The sequence below is a fragment of the Necator americanus genome, chromosome V (genome assembly GCF_031761385.1).
Source record: "Necator americanus strain Aroian chromosome V, whole genome shotgun sequence".
Lineage (NCBI taxonomy): Eukaryota > Metazoa > Nematoda > Chromadorea > Rhabditida > Ancylostomatidae > Necator > Necator americanus.
Window position 1 is genome coordinate 18001971 of NC_087375.1, and position 23688 is coordinate 18025658.

The 23688-nt window shown below is 41.0% G+C and overlaps 1 protein-coding gene across 5 annotated transcripts; it reads right to left on the bottom strand.

The window, feature by feature from the left end:
- Positions 1–546: 546 nt before the first annotated feature.
- RB195_014287 (uncharacterized protein) lies at positions 547–18237 on the bottom strand (the record flags this gene model as incomplete). Of its 5 annotated transcripts, none has more annotated exons than XM_064204481.1 (12): positions 547–618; positions 684–750; positions 3971–4060; positions 4309–4389; positions 4488–4586; positions 6318–6443; positions 6496–6668; positions 8241–8322; positions 9215–9333; positions 12710–12772; positions 16199–16329; positions 18186–18237. In XM_064204481.1, the coding sequence occupies 12 exons, from the start codon at positions 18235–18237 to the stop codon at positions 547–549; spliced, it is 1155 nt and encodes a 384-aa protein (XP_064060362.1). The 5 variants fall into 5 exon arrangements, with proteins under 5 accessions (XP_064060362.1, XP_064060363.1, XP_064060364.1 ...); XM_064204483.1 differs by lacking the exon at positions 18186–18237 and adding an exon at positions 16388–16391; XM_064204482.1 differs by lacking the exons at positions 8241–8322; positions 9215–9333; positions 12710–12772; positions 16199–16329; positions 18186–18237 and adding an exon at positions 7157–7223 and having other exon boundaries at positions 6496–6622.
- Between the last annotated feature and the right edge of the window lie 5451 nt (positions 18238–23688).

A 23688-nucleotide genomic window follows, 5' to 3' on the forward strand; every position in this document is an offset into this window, starting at 1 on the left:
AAAAGTTGGGGTTGCCCGTCACTTCTCTTACCAAAACTCGAGGTATGCGCGTTATTTTCATCCTACGAAATGAAAATTTCACAGATATTACAGAGCATTCATTGCAATTTTATTTTAGACAGTATTGTTTCTAAGTCGTCTCTGCCTCCAAAGTACAGCAAGTGCAAGCGCCAATTTGTATTACACCGTTTTCGTTACTGACATCGAACAACAGCAACTCAGTTAACCTTTATTATTATAACTGTAATTGTAGAAAGACTGTGAAAAAAGAAAGCGTGACCGTATCGTTAAATGTTCGCATTCAAATAATTGAGTCTACGTAATCCTTTAAATAAGCACTTTTAATGAATCCAAGTAAATAGATCAGAACATTTTTAACAGATGAATTTTATACTTCACATGGATACTAGGCTGGGGATTTGTCGTTTTATCAGACGTAATAGTCAACTTAAGTGTGATGAGACGCGAAAAAACATAAGATAGTACATATGATGCAAAGAGAGAGAACATATGAGAAACAATGCGATGTGACATTAAACTTGCACTTCAGAATCCCAAAGGATTTTTGGCGAAAAATTCTGATGGAAACGGGTTGTTTTCATCAACCATTTTGCAGGTCTAAACTGACGAACAAGTTATGGTTTAAAAGTTTTGTTTTCTTGATTTAAAAAAAACATGCTTACTGCAACTTCAGAACTTGCAGTGGATGCGGAATTAAGGTTCAGCGTTACGGGTTGCTTATTGCCATTCCTTAAAAGTTATCAAAATAAGTGTATTTGGGACCTATTTTTCCACTACATACATTTTTCTCAAAATTCTAGCAGTTCTAAATCAGTGCACCTGACCTAGCTCAACCAAAATGTACGAGACCAAATGAAGCAAGATTGAAGGACAAGGAGCAACTTTGCATTGCTGTGCCATCTTCAGTTGAATAATATCCGTGGTAACTTTTTGGTAACTCTAAACGGCGCACGGCCGGATACCAAAATCAGACCTATACAAAAGCACACAAGATGCTCATAAAATGTTTTTGTGGGTAGCCACAAATGCTGCTCGAGAAGATTTTCGGCCGCTCCAGGAGCAACCTACTAGATTTCTGAATCTACTCGATTGACAAGTTCTGTCACCTGTCCGCTACAAGTTGGATTCGCTAGATGCCGCACAAGGTAAGGCATAAAGAACGATGGGAAAACACGAACAAGATAGGTTAGTATTAATGAACACTCTTTATGTCCTGCGTCTTTATTTCTGCGTTCGCGTACAAATGTTTGCTTTTTAGAGAAGATCTCTGTCATTCGAAGCTCTTAGTATAGTTATACCCCTGTTTATTACTATTTCCATTTCGATCACAATTGACCACAATGCTCTCAAAATGAATGCAGAAACATCATTGAATCAGGACACTTCTGCGTCATTGTTGGGAACAAAGCATAGATGCACAGAACACAGAAAAATCAGCGATATTGAGGGACCCAACGCTGTCTTGGAAGCAAAGACATATCGCTATTTAGAAAGTTCCACATGCACAGACACCAGTGTTAACGATGAAATACTGCTGCTCTGTGCAGATTTTTACGATGTTTAGAAGTGCATTTTGCTAAACTACAGGAAACACGCACTAGTGTTCAGCCCCTCATCGGTATAACAATACCAGCTATTGCGGCGATACTAATAATAAGAAGGTAGGTAGGAGATTGTGCGATGGCTGCGAAGAGCGACCACCACCAGCTACTTGGTCGAGGAATTTGGGTGAACACTGGTCAGGTGCTCATTCTTACGCCTGCGGGATCGCAGAGGATGAAAACTCTGAATCGTCAGTGTCCAAGCACCTACGGAAACAACTGAATACATCTCTAAGGGATAAGGATAAAATCTGGCGTGTTAATCCGACGCCAACGCCACGGGCACGCCAACGCGTTCTGCAGCAATTCATAATCGTTGAGGTTTTTGGAACGCCTTTTGGTCCATAAAATCACTTGCTTGCGCTAACCGATGTATCAAGCCAATGCTTTTATTTTCCCACACAAGACTGGTGATTTGTCGCCCAATTATGGATGAAAGGTTTGGTTTGCACTAGGGTGGTCTCGAACAATCAACCGTGCGGCCAAAGCATATCTTTTACCGACTGTGCTACATTCACCCCTGGAGACATAAACAAAAAATTAATGTCCAAGGTACCGAACCGGTAATTCAATTCCGAAGGTGGGTGACCACCTTCGGAATTGAATTGAATCCAATTGAATTGAATTGACGTAAACACGAAGACTGGGATTCAACATTAGTCTGCTAAGTATGCTATTCAAACTTGTTTACCATATGGAGCACGCGCTAAGCGACGGTAGCCGTCTGGTCTAGTGCGAATAGACAGTCCACATAATGGTCCTGGTTAGGAACATTCCTCAGTCGAACGTTCGAAAATCTAGAGTTGTTCGGGACAGCTACGACCACCGTCTAGTTCTTCTATGCTTTAAGATACAGTTTTATGAGGGAAACCGTGCAGTTCTTTTCCAACTGAAAATCGACGTGGCGCTTCTGAAAAACGAAGGATGCGAAGCAAAATTCCGCTAACGTTCCTGATGGACTACGCGCCTCGTCTGTAGTGGTCACTAGCGTTGCGAGCTGGACCGATCAGAGCAGTGGTATGCCGCAACGAAGATATTCGACAGAGATTAGGAGTGGTTCCCACAGCCGATAAGTTGCGTGGAGTTCATTCCAATGGTACGGTCATGTACTATAAGACGGCTACTATATATAAGGTCGGAGCAGACCTAGATGCAACCGAAAAACGACCAAGAGGACCGCCAAAACAACTTTGGCTCGATACGATGGGAACAAACATGAAGTTAGCTGGCACACCGATCAAGACCATGACCAGGCGAAGTGTTGTCATCTAACTTGAGAAGCGTGCCCCGCTACTGGACGAGACAGATGCTGAAGAAAATAAAATAGCTAACAATGACTTTACAAGCTGCTAATGAACGGGAACGGAGTAGGGAGAATGTGATGTTAAGATCGGTGAAGTCTCTCTCAAAGTCATTTCAACTGCGAACAACTGAACACAAATAACGCCAACGCATTTTAAAGTTTGAATTTGAACCCAACTGTCGCAGTAGAGCTAAACCGAAGGAATTCGAAGCTGTTTCGAATGAGACTACGTGATCTCAATGCGCTGAGTGTGAACTGCAGTGTTCGGAGGGACGAAAATTACTCCCGGATAGCTTGAAGAGGATCGCCCCCCTTCCAGTTACTTTTGTACCCCTTGTGGGGGATCGATCCCTTACAGGGGTACATAGAGGGCACGATTGGTTCTTTGCAAAAATCTTTCGGTTCATATGGAAGCTTCCTTCTCCTCTTCTTTGTTACTTGAAGTTGGAGCGTAAGCAAGGAAGATACTCAAAACTAGCATTCAACATCTAATGCACATGTACGATTTGAGATGTATGTTGTTCAAAAGAGTCGTTTTTCATTGCTATACTCGTATTGACGAGGACACCAAGTTAACCAACTCCTCTAATGTCACAGGTTCCTAAGAACAGCTACTCTACAGCTTCAAATGTATTCAGTAGATGGCTTCGTCTCTTCGCTCGTCTCTCTGTGCTTAGTTCGATTGTTTGATCAAAAATCTATAAGGATTGATTGCTGGTCTCTATTCCCACGTATTTTGTGGAGGGGATGCTGAATCCTTCCGCAATGAAGAGATAAAGCTCATTTCTTTATAGTGGCTCCAAACGGCTCCGTTACCTCTCCCTATTATTTCGTGTAGGATATATTTTTTTTACTATGAATCAATCTTGACATAACAAAAACAACGAGTTCTCCGTTGGAAACTACCGACGTGACGCAGCGGGAACGAGGTCTATCAACCGACAGTGATCCTTCTAGTGAGAGAGATTCGAGGAAGTTTCAATAAGTAACCAAACTTTTTAAGCATTTACAAAAGGTTAAAAACTATTCAAATGATGTTTCTTACGTGACAGGTTGTGCATTGCCCTTTTTGTTGTCAACTGGTTCTGCTTCCTCTGTTTTGGGACGTAAATCCCAGTCATAGGGATCTGTATACCTCAAAACAGATATCTTTAAGACAAAGGAGTGCAGATTTCGGTCATTGTTCTAATTCAATCGTTATTGGTCGCAGAATTAGAACAGGCATGAGAGTTTAGATGGGAAAAGTTGTCTGGAATATGTACAGTAGAAAAACTCATCAGTCACTAGGGCTCGTGAATAACTCAAATCCTTTTGGAAGTTCTTAGTCAAAAAAGTGTTTTTTTTTAACAGTAGTGATATTGGTAGGTGTTCGGGTCTCACTACCTGAACCTCCCTGCTTTCATGACATCAACGAGCAAATTGTATAACATCAAATAGTCGGGTCGTTTATAATAGTTCAAAGTGCTGGAAAAGTTTCTGTATTACTCATACTACAAATGTAACAAAAAAGACAATTCCTACCAGATAAAATTTTTAGAAAGAAATAAAAAAATCGTTCTTACTTCAGATGCTCAGCGAAGTTTATGAACTGCACGGGGCAATTCTCTAGCACAACATCTATTTCAGTTCTGTGTTTGATTTCGTACACTTCCTTCTTGTCGCTGGAAAAAATTCAGATTTGGAATTCACTCATGCCTGGGGTGATTTTTCAAGGATATGTTACTTATTTCACGTACAGGAGATATTTGACCCTCTCGTCTTGATTTCTTTGCTGCAAGAGAGATGGCTTCAAGAAAATGTAACTTGTTCAGGATGCGTAGTAATCCCCGTCCGTCAATTGGTCGCGCGCACCGGACTGCGAGCCGAGTTGCTGTATGAGAGTAGGGGAATTGAAGACCCTTCTCGGCGACCGTGTTGATTCTGCACAAGAGCAGCTCCTTTTGATCCCAAAGGAAACAGAAAGAAGGATAAACCATGTAACACACACAGTGTGAAGGGAGTAGAATTTATAAGGTCTAAGACCTTAGTTACGCCCTAGGAGCGAGAAACGATAAAATAATGGAATACAAATACTAGAACTTTTCGTTATTCTTTTCTTACGATAGGGCATGGATAAGATTGAAAATATTAGCAAATGCTCTTAAGAGCTGTGAAGTTCCGACTCCTATCCCGTTTTTCGTGTTGTTGTGCGTTGGCGTCTGTTTGCAACCGGAATTATCTGCACTATCTATCTATCTGCAACGAATCATTCATCAATCTCGAGTACGCCAATGGATTGGAAACTTCACGATATATTAAAAGAAGGAAGAAAAAACGACGGAGTGACCGAGAAGAAAAATATCCAGAACTATCCAAAATGGAGAAAAGGGCTGTTACGAGTTCGGTGTGTTTTGTAGAAATAAGGTAAACTGGTCTACGTGCGGCTTGATTTACTGTTACGTCTAAAACGTGCAGCTCGATGCTATCCGGATACTACCACACTTCGGAGGGTGTGTGGTACGGAAAGTGCAAAATAAATTACTGTTATTGCAGAGGAACTCATTTACTTCTGCGCGCCTCCACACACTATTTCGCCGAAGGTTTAGCCAAGTGACTGTGATTGTGCCTGTCGAGTTTCTCGACTTCCTCGTGCAGAACTACTTGCATCGCACTCAACTACGCAACCAACATACCAATCTTCAATGTTGCAACTCCTCGACTTAAATCGCATTTAGTCGATGGTGCAGTTGCCCATTTGGCCGCTAGAGCCCGCTCTGAGATGGGTTCACTACGAATCCAGACTAACTTCTCAAGGTCTGCATCTGCTGGGACTTTGTACCGGATGTTTTGGGGATTTTTCAAGCCCTGCATCCACACGTATCGATGCCGCTGAGAAAACAAAAAATTTCGGTATAGCTATTCAATGAAGAGAGCGATAAAATCCATCCAAGTCGTGATGGCAGCCACTTCAGACAGCTTGAAGTGACTGCCATTTGGTCATTACTTTACTGTGAGCTGTCTAGGAAAAGATACTGAAGTAGTAAACGAGAGCGTCTCTTATATGCCAATGCCAGCATAATGAAGGAAATAAGCTGATAAAATCCAAAACATCATAGGAGTACAGGAGAATAGTAATGAAATTTTCACTACACTTGTCTTGTAGGAGGAGAAGGTGGAGAAACAATCTTTACAGCAAGAAAACAATTGTTTCTGTATCTTTCGGTTCGACAGGTTCTCCGAGGAAATATGTTTTCTTTCTTTCATGCTCAAAATGTTTGCTATCTTCCAGGTTTTGGCCTTTTAGTGCTCATACATAAACCTGCTTAAGATGATTACGCAAAGACCTCAAAACGTAGTCGAGATCGGAAATTTTCACTAGTTCTGCTTTTAAGGGATATGTATAATTTTAATACCTGGCGTTCGCCCAAGGAAGAGGTCCGCGCAGCTCGGCCAACATATACAACAGACACCATAAGTCGTCTACTCTTCCTTGCTCAACTTTCTCATGTGTACTGACCGAACAATATCTAGTTGTTCCTCTAATAAAGTATATTTCAATAACAACAATGTAGATCAGAAATGAATTTTTACCGAAACAAAGCTCTTGGTCGTGGTCTTCTCATTTTTATTTTTCCATTATCATCCTTTATAATATATTCTCTAGCCAGGCCAAAGTCCAATAGGTGAATGAATCTGTACTCTCGAGTACCTATTCTTCCTAAAGCCATGTTTGCTGGTTTAATGTCTCGGTGGATAAAGCCGATCTGCAAGCTGGTCGAAATTTATGTATTTAAATATGCTCATGTTCCAGAATACATTTGAAAAATAGGGATTTTTCGCTTTTATCGTCGGCTATCGCAGTCAGGACTAATCTCACTCTTATTTAATTTCTAATAGCTATTGATTGAGGTAACTCAGCTTATTCCTTGCTGCTTTGTTGCAACAGCCAGAGCACTCAGGAATATGTAAGCCGTGTTACCTCAAACTTGCACTGTTGTTGGCAACGCACAATCTTTATCTTTATCGATGATGCTGATCACAATTATGCAAAATTCGTAAGCTTCTTCAGAACTCAAAAACTGGTGTTGGTTTTGTACTTTTGCACCAAACATCCACATAACTCAGTGTTTTGGTGAACTAGAGATCATTCTATTGAACGAAGGGCAAAATCGGCCTTAGTGTGTCCTTCCGAAGTGAATTTCAACCAACATTGAGAGATCAGGAGGACTCGTGGTAGGATAATTGAACGGACCTCTTTCATAATCTGCTAAGCTGCCATTCAGGGCAACAGGTTTGCACAGAACACCATATAAGATCATTAAAATAAAATTTGTGGTTCAGCATTTAAACGAAGGAGTGGAACAACTTGTTCAGCAGCTTTATCGTTCGCGGTAATGAGGTAATGCGGTGATCGAGTTTCGGCATGGATTTCTTTTCGCATGGAATTTAACAAAATTTGACGCTTAGTATAGTTGATGATGCTGATCACAATTATGCATAGCTCGTGAGCTACATCTTCCAGCATCAAGCAATTTCATAAATTTTATAAAATATTTGAGCTTTTGTTGCAAAGCTAGGTTAGTCTTGGACAGTTAAGGCTTGCAGAGTATGAGATTTAGGTACTTGGAAAGTGCTTTCAAAGAGCTGTTAAGAACTGTTTATATTATTGATACCATGTTGATTACCATATTGATGTTTATATTTTTGTTGAAGATGGAATGTATGGATGGTGGAAATGTGATTGATATTTTTTGCACGCCTTAAGCACAATTTTTACATATGCTGAGAAACGTTAGCACTTTCTAAGCTAATTTGCAGACTTCTGAGAAAATTTAGAGGTTTCTTTTTCTACGCAGTAATAAAGTATAGTAAAGGCATACCTGCTATCTCATCTTAATATTTGTGTTGAAGAACAAAAAAGGTGAAGACGCAGCTCGCGCTTGCAATTAATAATTCAGTGTCTTATGTAGTAAGCCTTAAGATTATTTAAGTTTGGCTTCACTTTCCATTCCTTTGTTTCCACAACAGTTTAGAAATGTTGTTCGAGATGTAGAATGAAGATACATTTTTCTTCTTTAACTCAATTTTGTGACGAACATCCATCGCGATACTGGTGAAGATATGCACCTCAGACCATAGAACGCGCAGAGAGCGAGAAAAACAGAATTAGTTATCGTGTGCTGATTTATACACGAATTCCGAAATTCCGCTTCTCAGTAACGATGTAGTGAACCCGATTGCTCTCCTGTACTTTAGGATACTGTGCTCCACATCGTTGTTACCCCTTAAGGAAGTCTCGGTCGGAAACAGTAGCAGCGACTGAAAAGGTAACCCACATCATGAATTTGCTTCAATCCAAATAATACATTTATTCCAATCCGGACCTGTGTAGAGACGCTGAAGATCTTGCCAAGTCTTCTAAAAACTCAATCGTACAATAATTGCGATAACACGACAAGTTTTCCTAAGAGAGTAAGATATGGTAACGGTAACGATACTAAACTCTACTGGAGTTGACCGAACGAAGTGCTTAATTAAGTGGCTCAAATTTTAAAATTTAGGTTCCTTAAGCTTTGGCTTGCACCTTTAATGCAATTTAATAGAAACCTACTCGTTCTTTCACCTTTCAGTATAGTGCGATCAAGCGTGTAGTCCCTGTTTTTTCATTGAAACCTTCAGCTCTGTAAATGCACAGTGTAGTCACACTACCACACTGTGCATTTACAAAGCTGAAGGTTTCAATGAAAAAACCTGATTCTACAAAGTCATTCTAAATGAGTGAGTGAGTGGCAATTTCGTTAAGGTATTTTATCATAAAGTTTATTTTCTATACGTCTATCGGGGCGAGTGTAGTGTAGCGGTTGGAAGTTCGGCTCCCTGCACCATCGATCGGAGACTCGAATCCGCCCTAGTGCTCGCTAAGCCTTTCATCCCTCCGCGGTCGATAAATTGGTACCAGACTTGTCTGAGAGGATAGAAACACTGACTTGACACATCGGCTATCCACCGCAAGACATTGTATAGGCCAGTTACACGTTCGTGAACCTCAAACGATTCCTAATAGAAGTGAACGTGGGGGCGCATCCCAAGAAGACTGATTGACGCCGAAAATTTATCATTTATTCTTTACCCTTTATACGCCCTTTCTTCTTACTGAACTTAGCAACCGTATCCCAAGCGGAAGATAGTATTACTGATCGAATAAAACTTTTTTGTTATAAATGAACGTGCTGTTGATGAGACGTGAAAGTAGAAGCATGAAGATAATGTCTCCTCACACCTTGAAGCAAGGGGAGCAATTCGAACTCACTTTGTTATATGCCTCAAACTTTCTCCTAGAAGAGTCATTACTATATAGCAGTACTGTTCGCGCTTTCCGGACTGGATAAGTTGGGCCACGTATGGCTTGTTAGCTAGTCGCCGCAATATCTGAAAATTGTATAATCAATAAGGTCTTATCACCACTACACTGTGTCTCATCATTTCTACTATAGAAGATATATGAGTCTGTCTTACTGTCACAATTATTCTTTTACTAAAAAAAAGCTTGAAGAAGTATAGAGCATGTTTTGGGAAAACAACTGTTTTTCGAACAAAACGTCCTCCTAGTGGTGGTGCAATTTTTTGCGTTTTTCTAACCAAATGAGTACTTCATCTTGATCACCTTGACTCCCGTTGATCTTCGAACTGGTCGAGAGGGCGCCAGTAATTTTTCCATTTGTCCCGATCGCGTGCGAGAGTCGCCCAGTGGTTCCTCATTTCGCGTGGGACACGAAGAGCATCATGATTTTCTCTGAAGGAAGAAATCTGACCATCACGTCGGCGGTCTTCCTGTAGTGCGCTTAATATCGCGGGGAACTCTCTCACGGCTCTGGTCCAACGGTTGTCATTAAAGCGCATCACGTGTCCGGCCCACTTTATTTTACTTTCCTTAGCAAACGCGGCGGCGTCTCTAATCTTCGATCGCTGACGTAGGAAAGAACTTCGAATCCTGTCCCTCAGTTGCGTGAAACGGGATACTCCTAACATCACTCTCTCCATTGCGCGTTCAATGACGCTCACCGCGTTTTCTTCCTGCTTGCGAAATGCTCAGGTTGCGAGCTCGGACGTGAGTTCTTGGTTCCCTGTGGCTCGTGCTGCTCCACGCTATAGTATCAGCTCAAAAGTTTTAGGAGACAGGCATCTCTTGGTGGTTTTAAAACTCTCAGCCTTCTTCGTGCAGTCATGAAGGTGTTCAACGAGCCGGTCATATTCCTCGTTGATGTTGTCCATTGCGAAGTTTTCCCAAAAGTCAGCTAGCATTCCGAAGAGATTCCAGCCAATGATAGTTCTCTCTGAACTTGGCTACTTTCTCTTCTCTCCTTGTGAAGGAAAATCTTCCTCGAAGGAGGCGATGGTCCGATCCGGTATAAACTTTGGCACAACAGCGACGTCCGTCAGGCAGAACCTTTTACTGACGATGATGTGGTCTATTTCATTACGGTACTCTCCACCGGGTGACTCCCACGTCTATCATAGAAAAGAGCTTCTGGAATTGCGAGTTCCCCTGAATGGTCTTAGTCGTCATGATGAACTCGGAGAGCCTCTCCCCCTGTTCACTCCATTGTAGGCTGTGGGTCCCGATGAGAATTTCCTCAGGTGTTCTTGGGCCAACTTTGGCGTTGAAATCGCCAATTATGACCTTGTAGAAGGCATGATCTTCTCGGTAGAACTTCTCCAGATGAGTACCAGGCGAAAAATTTCTTTTTTTAAATATCCTAACACGTTGTAGAATGAAGCGGGAAAGTCCATTTTCTATGGTTACTGAGATTTTGTAGTTATGATACAGTCATGAATGACTCTTAAACCCAAATGGTTCAACCACTGCAATCATGTTGGTGAAAATTCGAAGACTTCTGAAAATAGGACATACGGTCATTTTTTTTCACACTATGGCGCTGCTCTTTCCAAGCCGCTGTACTCGGAATGCAGAGTCCTCCGTTATCAAGGAACAAACAGAACCGTGTTGTTGTAAATACACGAAAGGAGGTCCACATAATCTAGTCTGCTTGCTGTCTGTTGTTTACGATATCTTCTCAAAAATTATCCCAACAATAAAAAAAAAACATGGAATGAAGTACAGCGATACCAATGCAATTGACGATAAACACAATATTTCCAGTATGGTCAAACCACAATAAGTGCATAAGACGTCGCCGTACCATCCTTGAATTTGAATGAATCTAGGGTGGTATGGACTTCCGATGGCTAATGAGTACACGGGCTGTAGATTGCAGAGGATAACGCTCATTCTTTCCTAATTGCCGTCAAAAACGGCCCGAAAGATGCGGCGGGTGCACAAGAGATCTTCGAGCGCTCCGGGACGCTGCTTTTAACGACGGGTTCTGTTGGAGCCACCGTTGTGCACGCGCCTCATCTTTCGGGCTGTTTTCTGCTGCAATCAGGAATAAATGAGCGTTATCCTACCCCTTTCTGCAATCTACGACCCCGTAAAGTCCTTAGCCATCGGAAATCCATACCACCCCAGATTCGTGGGGCGATGCCTTCAATGGATACCTTTGATTCAGTTGAGTTGATTCTTTGATTCTCTTAGCGGTCTTAAAACTCTCAGCCTTTCTCCTGCAGTCGTGAAGGTGTTCAAGGAGTCGATCACATTCCACTTCGATGTTGTCCATTGCAATATTTTCTTAAAATTCAGCTAGCGCAGTCAATTCTTTGCAAGTTCATTAGTTCTTTGAATGAGTCCATGTTTAGTACGATATTCGCGTTGATAAGGACATCGACTGAACCAGCTACTCTACTGTCTACTGTGTTCCTGAGGATATTTCTTAAGTTTCACGTACGGGCTTCAATGGATGACGTCATTTATTCTCGACCAGTCCGATGACTACGTACTTAGAGGCATCACATCCCCATCACCCCGGGGTAGAGCAGATTTTAGGTGGATTATGCCTACACGGGGTCGTAGATTAGAGGGAGGAGAGAGATTCCGTCCATTTCTTCGTAATGGCCGTAAAAAACGGCCCGGAAGATGTGGAGCGTGCACAAGGCTGGCGCTTCCCAATCGAACTCCCTATAGAAATAGCGCCCTGGAACTCTCGAAACCGCATCTTCCAGGCTGTTTTTTATGGCAATTACGAAGAAATGGACGAAATCATCCTTCTCTCTATAATCTACGACCTCGCGTAGGCATAACCCACCTGAAACCCGCACCACCCCAGATTTGTGAGGTAATGCCTTTAATCTTCGTTGCTTGCATCATTAGATCTTCATTGGCGATCCAATACAAGCGTATGTGCGTTGTAAGTACAGATCGTCATCTTTGTCCTTTTCCGTTTCGAAAGCTTGGATGACTTCTGAAACCCCTTCCTTCTTGGCATTGCTGTAAAAGGTTTTCCTCCGGAGTCAAGAGACATTTTTATTACGGTGTCGTGCATAAAATTCCAAAACCTAGGGTAGTTTGCAGACCTACGGATTTCGTAGGACGCGACCTGCTCTCGAGTGGAAAAGTTGAGCTCTGTTTTTAATGTCCCTGCTCATACAAACAAGAACTAAAGAAAGCTACGATTCACATCACTGTGAAAGACTCTTGTTTATTTTTCAACTTTTAGAGAAGGTTGGATATGCGCGATCTCATGAAGTCTAGGCTGTCTTGCATTAGTGGTTTTTGGAGAGTAGATTTTGGAACATTTGGACAAATACATTTGTTCTTTCTGGTAGTAGTAGGTCATAGTATCGAGCAAAAATTTAAAGGTGCCAACAAATGTGCCATGATAATCGACAACACCCAAAAAATTCAACTTACTTGAACCTCAAGTTTTAAAACGCTTCCGCCTGATACAAAATTTGACTCAGCTTTCAGTGCCGCCTGAATAAATATTTTGAACGATTTATATAGCTATAAACCTTCAACAAATGCATAGATATGTCAAGGTTGGAGCCTTAACGCATTAATAAGTTGAATATTCTCAAATCTGAGTCCGCATTGATGCTAGAAGTAAATGGATCTCGGAGCACGTCTTTGTACTAGTATGTATACAACTCAAGAATAATTAAATGAATACATAAAAAATAATTTCTATTTTCTTCACAGAAAGTTACGTTCCATAACTCTGCAACCGATTCATTCATTACGCAGCACCACACTTGCGCATAACATGCAAAAAGCGAGGAGGTTTGTGTGTGTGTGTCATAGCATACAAAAACGTGGGTGTGTCATAGCGTATGATCGGGCCAAAAAGGCCGGAAGAGTGGTGCAGTGGCGGAAGCGATAAACACTCATCTCTGTAGTCCGCTAGGAGATAGAGAGGGTTCCACCTCAGTTGCTACAGCTAATTCAACCGTGCCGCTCCGAGAACAGCAGCTTACAACACTAGATTTCGGATCGTTTTCAACCTACCATAAATGGATAAAAGTCGAGGTTTCTCTGAAGCTGTTCTTTTCCAAAAGTTAGTGCCCTCTTGTTGCCTTTCATTTAGCAGAATCAGGGTGTAAAAATCACCCGAATGTTTTAGGCACACTTTGTTATTGCAATTTTTTTCTCAGAATAATCTAATAAATTTAACCTAACCCAATCCAAGAATTCAAGAATTCACATGTGATGACTTTTTATTGCACTGCTTACATTTGATCTGGCATTTTTAGAGGCATTTCGCGAAGTAAGATCATTTAAAGTAGAGTCTTCTGACAACTGCTTTTGTCGTTCTCTTGTTTTGTTTCCAATCATTCAGCGCCGAAGCAGAAAGTTCTCAGATTTTTTTTACATTTCATTACCCAGACGTGCAAATTCTGTTCTGAGTTTCGAATCAAGTCTGAACATCTGAAGAACCTACCCAACATATTGCAAGTGTTTAACAACACAATGGGGAGTCGCTTTACACTTCACCTTTCGGGATGCAAGGCTTTCAAACAGCGAATGACCAACCAGACCGAGTTATTGCATAAGAAGGGAGATCCACATAACATGCAACTTTCGCCCAGTCTGCTTACTGCCTGTCATTTACAAGTTCGTCAAAAGAGTAATCAAAACAGGATTGAAAAAACTGTTAAATAAAGGATGGCTAAGCGAGCAAGTTGTGTTTCGAAAAGGTCAATACGATTGACCACATTTACATCGTTTCGAAACTCATCGAAATATCGCGAGAGTACAAGATGCCGCTATGTTTCACCTTTATGGACTTAGAGAAGGCCTTTGACTCAGTTGAGACAGAAGGTCGTGGAAGTTTTGGAAAACCAAAGCGTCATTACTCAGTACATGAATGTACAAGGTTAGAGAGTTGTACAGTACTACTACCGGACCGGAGTTCTGCCATTATACAAGAATATCGTCACCGATGTGAAGAGGAGTGTCCGGCAGGTTCACACAGCTTCATCTAAAAATTTCATAGCCACTCTCTTCAACGCAATGCGAAAATTGGAATGGGACGACATGGGAACGAAGGTTGATGGTCGACACAGCTACACCATCTGCATTTTGCCGATTACATCGCTCTCGACAGCCCACATATTATCGACATCGATAATATGTAGGCTCAGCCAAGGGAAACGAATATGGCGGAGTTCGACGAAGCATGTGCGTTCATTGATGTCAGCTGAATATGCAAAAGACGGTGTTCATAAGAAACGGATGGATTCCCGATGCTCTGCTTATCATCAACAGAACAAGCATATCCAAATACACTAGTACGCTTATTTGGGTTGCGAAACGAGCATGAGGACCTGACTTCCGTGCGGCGGATGAAGAAACAAGCTGCTTGGGAAGCGTATAAAGGGATTGAGAATGTAGTGAACAAGATCAGGAACACCAAGTTCCGTACCCACCTCTTTAATACTTCGAACTGTGTTTCACAAACCTGGACACTTCGCAAACGGGAAAAATATGGTCGGAGTCGCAAAACGCCTAGTCGAAAGAGTGATCCTGGGAGTATCCAGGTTCACACAACTAAGGGATGGAGTCGAAGTTGTGTCCTACGTCAGCGACTGAAGATTAGTCACAATACTGAGTCAAGGGAGTCAAGGGATCGTGCTGCGAGACTAACTCTTTCTGCCTCCTGCTTCAGTTGCTGCTACTGTCGTCGGCTTTGAATAACATTCTTGACAGCTACTTCATTTTAAACGAGAAGGTATTTAGTGTCCGCTAAAAGTTTTATCGATGGCGAATTTACCGCTTCCATTTCGCAAATGCTATACTTCGCCGGAATACGTGTGTAATCACTAAGATTCTCGTTTTTATTGACAGCAGACAATATTAGTGATTAAATAAGTAATGTTCGACTTCACTCAGTTGGAACGAGCGCTGAGATCTTCGCCTGATGCAGTTACCATCATCGCTCGCACAGGATCCGTCCATTCGTCACTGTTCGACATCAAGAAAGAATTGGTGTTTTGTGTGAAGTCCTCATCGACACCGATCGGTCCGTGTATCTCACATCGACAATATCCGACAGCTCATCATAATGCTCATCATAATGGAGAGTTGTTACTTAAGATTAGCTCTTCTTCTACGTGTTTGGCCTATGTGGGTGATTCTTTCGCATTGCACTGCACAAGCACCTTTTTGCAATATCTGGGAAATTATAAGCCTATTCGAGAGTATGATCTCTGGACATGTCCGAGCAATATAACTGTGCAAGTTATACTGTTCGGACATGCCCAGAGAGCACACTCAAATACGTGATTGCGTTTAGTACAAGCACCGCGAGCAGGTAGCAATCATATTCGCATACGCTGTATCGAAGAGAAGTTGCCACTATCTGAAAATTTTCTTGCAATAAAAGTTATCACAGTTATCAATTCAAGATTTCACAGAAAGTTCTTGAATCATTTGCAAATGTTCACAGCATCACTTTCGGCGATGCACTACTCATTAAGGGCGGTTGCTTTATTAACCACAACCGCGGAATAGAGCAACAGCAGCATGTATACCCGCGGCCGAAACTGGAGATTTCCATAGCAGTTTTGAGTTCAGTTAGTAGTACTTTGCCAAAGTAAGCTCTAACATAAGCTCCACTAGCATACTATAACATACTAGCAGATGTTGTTGTCCGTCGTTCACGTCCGAAATTTTCCTACTTTCAGCTCTCGACGATTTTTTTTCATACATAAATGTATTTTTGGGAACCAAATTCCCTCACTCACACTCGGATCAAAACGACCTGAACGTCGGTGCAGCTGTGCGAGTGGCTGCACTCTTAACGGCGCGGTGGAGCTTAGCAATTAAGACAGATTCGTGTGAAAATGCGGTGAAATGTAACAAAACAGCTACTTCGATAAACAGGGTCCACATAGAACCTACTTCCTGCTTTGTGTTAATATCTTCAACTTTGTAAACTGATCCACAACCTCCTTCTCCCAGTTTTTTAAGTATTCGCCAGCGCTTTCCAATAATTTTGCCCTTTGGTATTTGAACGGGACCAGGATCTGACACTGGAAAAGAACTGGAGGTTGATAGACAATTTGATTCTGTAGGAAGCTAGATACAGACCCATTAGTCTCTGCCAGTCAGAAGCAATGCACCTAGAATAATTAAACCATACTCAGTGAGTTAGCATCTGAAATGTTACAAATAAATCTTGCTATATAAAAAAGGGATTAAGTCTGATTTTGATTCACGTTTGTGTGCCTGTCGGTCTGTGTGTCGCATAAATATCTCACGTAATGAAGCAGGTTCAACCCCGCATTGGTGGATTTGGACGGAGAAGGCCCCAACGTCGTCAGACTACAGCTCTTGTTCCACTTACGGTTCCTTAGATGAGAGGGAGTCAATGGAGCTTGGAAACCGAATTCTCTAATTCTTTTCCAACTTTTTCGAACAAGAACTGAGGAGAAGTCGAAAACTTGGTCATGATAAGAACTTCCTCCATATTAGACGCGAATATTGAAGGAATCTTTATGAAATTGGTGTGTATATAAAACAAAGTATAGAAATATGCGAAAATATGAACGTCCGGCTAAAGCCGGACTTTAGACTATCCATGGTGTTTGGTTCGCTCCCCTTCACTTATCAATGAAAATCAATAGCAATGACATTTTCTGTGCATTCCGATTTGTGTTATTCAAACAACGCTTCCTTTCTCTTTTTTTTTATAACAAATAAAAGCGAAGGGTTCTATAGCTTTCTTTCTAAACGCGTCAGTTCTACATTTGGAAAACATTCAAACTTCAGTACCAAGCAGTCCTTCGATACCAATGTGATATAGACATGAATTGAAAACATTTTTCGAATTATCCTCCTGTTTTCGTCAACAGTTACTACAGAATGATGTTTTAAAAGCATCAACCCACGAATCTGAAGTGGCGCGGGTTATAGGCGGGTAATGTCTACGGGCACTGCCTACTGCCTATTACGGGGAGGAGGGTGTTTCCGTCTACTTTTTTTGATTGCCATAAAAAAACGGCCCCGGAAGATGCGGTTTCGAGCATCCCGGGTCGCTATTTTCTACAACGAGTTTGATTGGAGCCATGTGCATGCGTGCCAGCCATGTGCATGCGCAGCATTTTTCAGGCCGTTTTTTACTGCAATTTGGAAGAAATGGAGGGGATCACCCTCCTCTCCATAATCTACGACCCGTGTAGACATAAACCTGAAACCGGCACCACCCCAGAATCGTGGGGTTATGCCTTTAAGTCACATTTCGAAGCTTCCATTACTAAGTAGAAGAATTTCTATTTTTGCCATTACTCTGTTGTTCTTCGTTTCTCCGAAGAGCATCTTGGCCAACGAAACAACATGTGGTAGAGCAGTCAGCCCGTTGTTTTCGCGCTCCATCTGCTTTTTCTTTCTCATTGAGATTCACACGTACGATTCTAGTACCTATTTTTCATGTCTTCTAACTACTTTTTCCACCGCCACCACTTCCTTGTTTTATCTCGCCAACATTATTGTCATGAGTACTAGAAAAAATTAAAAGTATAACTTAAGCAGATGGATTAGTGTCGATACCACCAGAAATAAAGTTTTTGACCCCATAACTACCATGGTTTCTGACTTTGCCTATCCTCCTTTCTACAGACTCGAGATTATCTTTGTAGCTGTTTCAAATTTATTTTCTCCCATCACTGATCCTTTTACATCACTCACGCTCGTTGAAATACTTCGATTTTTCACGGAAGAGTATCCGCTGCAACAAAACATGCGAGCGTGACTGCGGGTGCTCAGTCGTATATTTCACAAAAAAAAAAATCCCGCGACATTTCTGGAATTCTTTTGCCGTTATTCAATTTCACAAAGCTCCTTTCAATATTGACATCTAATATGGACAGCAGAAGCTATGGCGTCACACCTATTTTCGGCGCTATCAGTGGAATTGGTTCATGGCGCGATTTCTCCTGCATTAGAAAGGAAAGGAGCAGGAGAAGGGGTAAAATTCCCTTTTTCGCACTTTTACTAGCTAGAAAAGGCCAGCCTGAATCCTTCAAATATTTTAATGATTCCCTACCGCCTTTTCAAAATTCATTGCTTGAGCTTTGTTAGGTCGGTATGAAATGCAGCTTTACTCTCTGGACATACATGAAATCCTGGATGCCTCCATTTTTTGGACAGCCATTGCGAGAACTGGAATCATACTGCGGCGGACTCGCACTGCCCGGAAGTCTACCATTCCTTGTTTTGCGACCAAAAAGCTTTTTTTTCTCCTGAGAAGCGAATGTCTCCTTTGGTCGAATGTTATATTGGGGCAATAGAAATATGGTTAGGATAGGTAGACTTGCGACTACGAGACAATCATCCGTCTGTGAATTCTTTTTCTAATTTCTATCCAAATTGCTTCCATAAATTCTCTAGCTTTGTCTTAAAAGCTTTAAATTCAGAGCTATCTTCTGAAACTGTTCTTGACCAACAGAACAATATAGAAGTCACCGTACTCTTAATTGTCTTTGAACGTTTTAATTTTTCTATATTCTTTTTTTACCGAGTGTTGATAATGAGAGGAAGTTCTACAGGTAATTTTTTTTAGAACAACACGTTTTCCTAGTGCAGCAAACCCAACCATAATCATCCTCCGCAACTTTTGGACGCCTAGGTTTTTTTGGTAAATGATATACTTTAGAATGATATACTTAAAGCAGTCTGAACGTCCGGCTAAAGCCGGACTTCAGACTTTCGGTGGTGTTCGCTCTGTTTGCCATAACTGATTAAGGAAAATAAATTAGTAATAGTGACATTTTCTGTAAAATTAGAATAGTGATTTTCTAACAACGTCTTGTTCCTTTTCTTAGCAGAAATTTAGGCTAAAGATTCGTAGTTTTTTTTTGTAAACGCGTCAGTTCTACATTTGGAGAATATTCAAACTACACCTTTGAGTACTCTTTCGATACCAGTGTAATATAGACACGATTTGGAATCATTATTCAAAGTATAATATTCCCTCTCGTTTCCCCCAACAGTTATCACAGAATGATGTTTCACATAGAATAAAGTGAATGACATCATCGTACTGATAAAGATAGCGTTCCACATCAGATCATGTGAACAGTTGGCTACTATATAAGCAGCAGTTAACGTTCATGTTTCCACTTTTTGAAGGAGTTTGAGGAGTCGTCGAGGTGAAAAACAACGCGGAAGGTGGATACGACTATAAAACTTTTGCGACGTCTCATTTACCTTTTGCTACATGCACACGAAGTTATTGTGCGATACTACTACATCACGACACAGGATTTCGACGCTATGCGACCCGTCGCACCTCCTTTTTCGAATTTCGTGACAGACAGACAAAAAAACACACACGCTCATTTATTATATATCAACGAAAATCAATATTAGTGCCCTTTTCTGTGAAATTAGACTTGGGTATCTTAATTTTATTTTTTAAATTGTAAATAAGGCAATATTTCTGATTACGTGTAAACTTAACAATATGATAATTAAAGTATTAGTATTTAGTATTTAATCCCCTTCTGTTAGTTTTTATGATAGAATAGTAATTTATCTCTATAATAGTACATTTAAACTGTCTCTTAGCCTTTTTCGTACGCCACGTGGGTTTTTTACATGCACACGAAGTTATTGCGCATCATTTCGATGCCACGGGACCCGTCTCACCCCATATTATAGCTATCTGGCACCGGCGCGCCAATCCGACGCTGTGGGACCCGTCCCATTTTATAGCTTTCTGACGTCGAGGCAACAACTCGACGCCTGTGTGGACCCATCGCATCCCCCTTTTCGAATTTCGTGACTCACACACACACACACACACACACACACACACACACACACACACACACACACACACACACACACACACACACACACACACACACACACACACACACACACACACACACACACACACACACACACACACACACACACACACACACACACACACACGACAGAATAAGTCCGTTATTATAAATCATGATGATTGTTTTTTTCAAATTGCTCGATATTTTCTCAAACTACCTAGGGCAATCGTGAGTTTCTTAAAGTAACACTTTAAGAATTCGTTATCAGCTAGTGTTTCCAAAGTTTTACAAACTTACTACAAAAAGATACAAATTAAAGAGACCGGAAACGATCGACATCAGTACTTAGAAAAGTTTTTTTTTTCCTTTGAAATCTGGAGAAGGGAAACAAGCTGTTGCGGATGTTTTTGTTTTTTCGTCCTTCAGCCGAATAGAATCTTCTGTTTCCTGCGGCTAAGTTTACTTTCGTCCGAACAACACGTTGCACAACGGTGGTGGTCAAACTGTGAATTTTTTGACATTTTCCCGTAATACTCCCTCCCCGTTCTGAATATGTAATGGCTGAAAACATTTTATTTAGTTAGGTTTACATTATTTACAGCGAGGTTGTTGTCGCTTGTCGAGAATTCGATCAAATCCAAAAATAAAAGGTTTTTTTTAGAAGAAAAAGGCCTATTGAATAATAACATTTTTGAGAATTCATTCGAATTTTTGTCGTAAGCTTGTCCTTCCCTACGGGAGGTTATTATCATCTAAGCAGTGAACAAGTACGAAGGAAAACTGATGTTTGCAGAGCAAAATTTCCCAGGGTAATCACATTTTCCTTTGAAATTCTAATCAATTTTTTGCAGTCGAAAATGAAGACCAAGAGGATTACTCTGTCTACTACTCAACCCATCATCTTTCTATCCATAACTGTTTTTCAGCTGTTTCTTCATCTTTCTGCGCTCCCTGTTTTTTATTCCAAAAAAAAAAAAATAGAAAAAGTTGTTTAACTGTAGTAATTTTGTCATCTCCTCGATGATGAAATGAAATGATGAAATCGATGAAATTGATGGCTGCAAGTGAAATTATGGAATTTTCAAGGCCAATCACTATAGAGGTATGTGTACGGAACCATTTTTGAAAAAATTGCAGAGGAGAGAGAAAGAGGCTAAGAGTCGATAGCTACATAAGTAGGCAATGCCTGCCCTCATGATCCTGATCTTTAATTATCCAAAAATAAAACATAATTTCCAAAAAGCTAATCATACTAATCCAATCTCGTACTTATTCATTTCCTTTGAATTGCGCGAGACAATACAACATTGAGGCAATTGCTTAGGCAGTGGCCTGGTTCATATCTTATCCTATGCATAGGGGCTGCCGTATCTAAAATAACATGAGAGATAAGCGGAGTCTGTGATGAAAATCCAACTGATACAAACGTTCTCAAAACCATCACCAATCGGTAGGCCCCGCTTTTTTTGGATGAGTTTATTTATTCGACATTCGGGGAAACTTTCTACAAACTGGGAAAAATAACTGTGAAAGATGAACATTTGCAACTTCTGCAACGTCCACCAATTTTCGATGCCTACGAAGTCATTTCATAAGCAGATTCTCCTGATAAGGCTGAAGATGATAGCGGAATGATCTCTGTTCTCAGGTGACATACCAGCCTTATTTTTCTTTGAATTGAATCGACTCGAACAAATTGACCCTCCTCTCGCTACAACAACTATTTTCTTTTTTGCGCTTATCGTGGGCAACTAGTAAGCATTCATCTTCGTGAGCGAAAAACCTACACAGTTAATTTTAAATTTCGGAAGAATATTATTTAAACCTCAACACTTATGATTTTCGTATGTTTGTGTTGTTTTTTCGTGTTCTTACGGTGGGAGACGAGAAGAAGGAGGTTTAGATGAGATGAGGTGTACCAGGCACAACCACCTCCCTTACTTTTCTTTCGAGCTATTTTGTCTCAGCTCAGTGTTAGTTTTAGTTTTTGTTTACAGTCGTACTATTTCGATTCTCCTTTGTGAAGCTTCACCTTTAACGTACCAAATGTTTTTTTTAATGAAAAATTCTGAGTCCTCTCAGAATTGAGTCAGAGTGCTGTAGTGATGTCTTCAAGATAACAGATTATTTTTAACAAATTTCTGTCCCACGTTTTTCTATTTTTAACCGTTTTCCAGCTTTTTACTGTTCCGAATAAGTATAAGTACGTGTGTGTTTGCGACCACATACTCGAAGGTAAAGAATAAAAGGCTAAAAAAGAGATAGAACCCTACAATCAGGACTCTCAGCTACCAAAGCGCAAGTCATTGCTTTTACCTCCACACCAGTATCAGTTTACCGACCCCAGAACGATGAAGGGCCTAGTTGACCCAAGGCCGGTTTTAAACGGTTGATCGGGACCTCTCTTATCAATGCATTAAGCCGTGCAGTTTTTTGGATATACTGCCGTATGCTGTGCCACACGCTGTGCTACTACTGCTCACTTAAAAACTTAGCACAATCTACAATTATATTATGTTTCGATTTTACTAATTTTATGCGTCACCTAATACGCATGCTAATGTAGTATTAATGAAGCGCAAGCGTATGTTAATGGGGCATGTGAGTAGTGATACTAGCAAGTTAACTAATGTGTGCATATGTTTGAATTATATATATAAAGATATATCATTGGTGGGAACCCTCCAGAGCCGCGTCATCGTCTGCTGAGGACGGCTGAAGTATTGAGCGACGTGTGTTGACGCCGGCTCAGAGGAGGAAGCTACGCGCCGATTCCTCGTGTGACTCATTCGCTGCATTCGCCCCCACACAATGACGTTCCCCACAGAATGCGCTCATATCGATCGCTTCTCTCTTTTGACGGCATTTTATTTCCGTTAGAACACTGCATTTATACTTTGTTATTAGGGATTGTGAAATGTGTTCTCCGATCCCAGACGATGTTGACGCTCCTCTGAAGAATAATAATATTTGTGCTGTGACGTGACATGACGCGCATAATCTCTGCTGCTACTGTTCCCGTTGGCTACTGACGATCTTGTCGGCATCGCTGAATTCTTTTTTCATAACTGAACTTAGAATGTAAGAAGACACTCGAAAGTACAAACTTCCTTATGTGCTGTAGTTCCGAGTGTAGAACACCAAGTTTTGGATCAAGTTTCTGACATCTTCTTATGTTTATGCAACATATACATGTTTTCCAGCAATATAAAATGAAATGAAATGGTTTGCGGTCCTAAAAACATATAGGAGCTATATGGAGGGGTTCACGGCAAGGTAAGAGTTCGCTACCTAATCCTCTTCGTTGACGAGTTTGGAAGAAGAACAGCTACCATCAGATAATTCATTCCTGTGCGCTATATTCGTGAACGGTAATAGTTTGAGAGAAATTTCCCCTGCACGTTCAGCTGTGATTGTAGTTGTTACAAGTAATTGTAAATAACTGATACTAACTTGATGTTATGAAAACTTTTACCTCCGATTTTTTTTTCTGTTTCGCGACCCATTTTTCTCGTCTAATCCACACGGGAGTTTCCTACCAAAGAGGATGCAACGTTAACTGAGTTTATCCCCAGGGAAGTCATCGTTTTTCTGGGG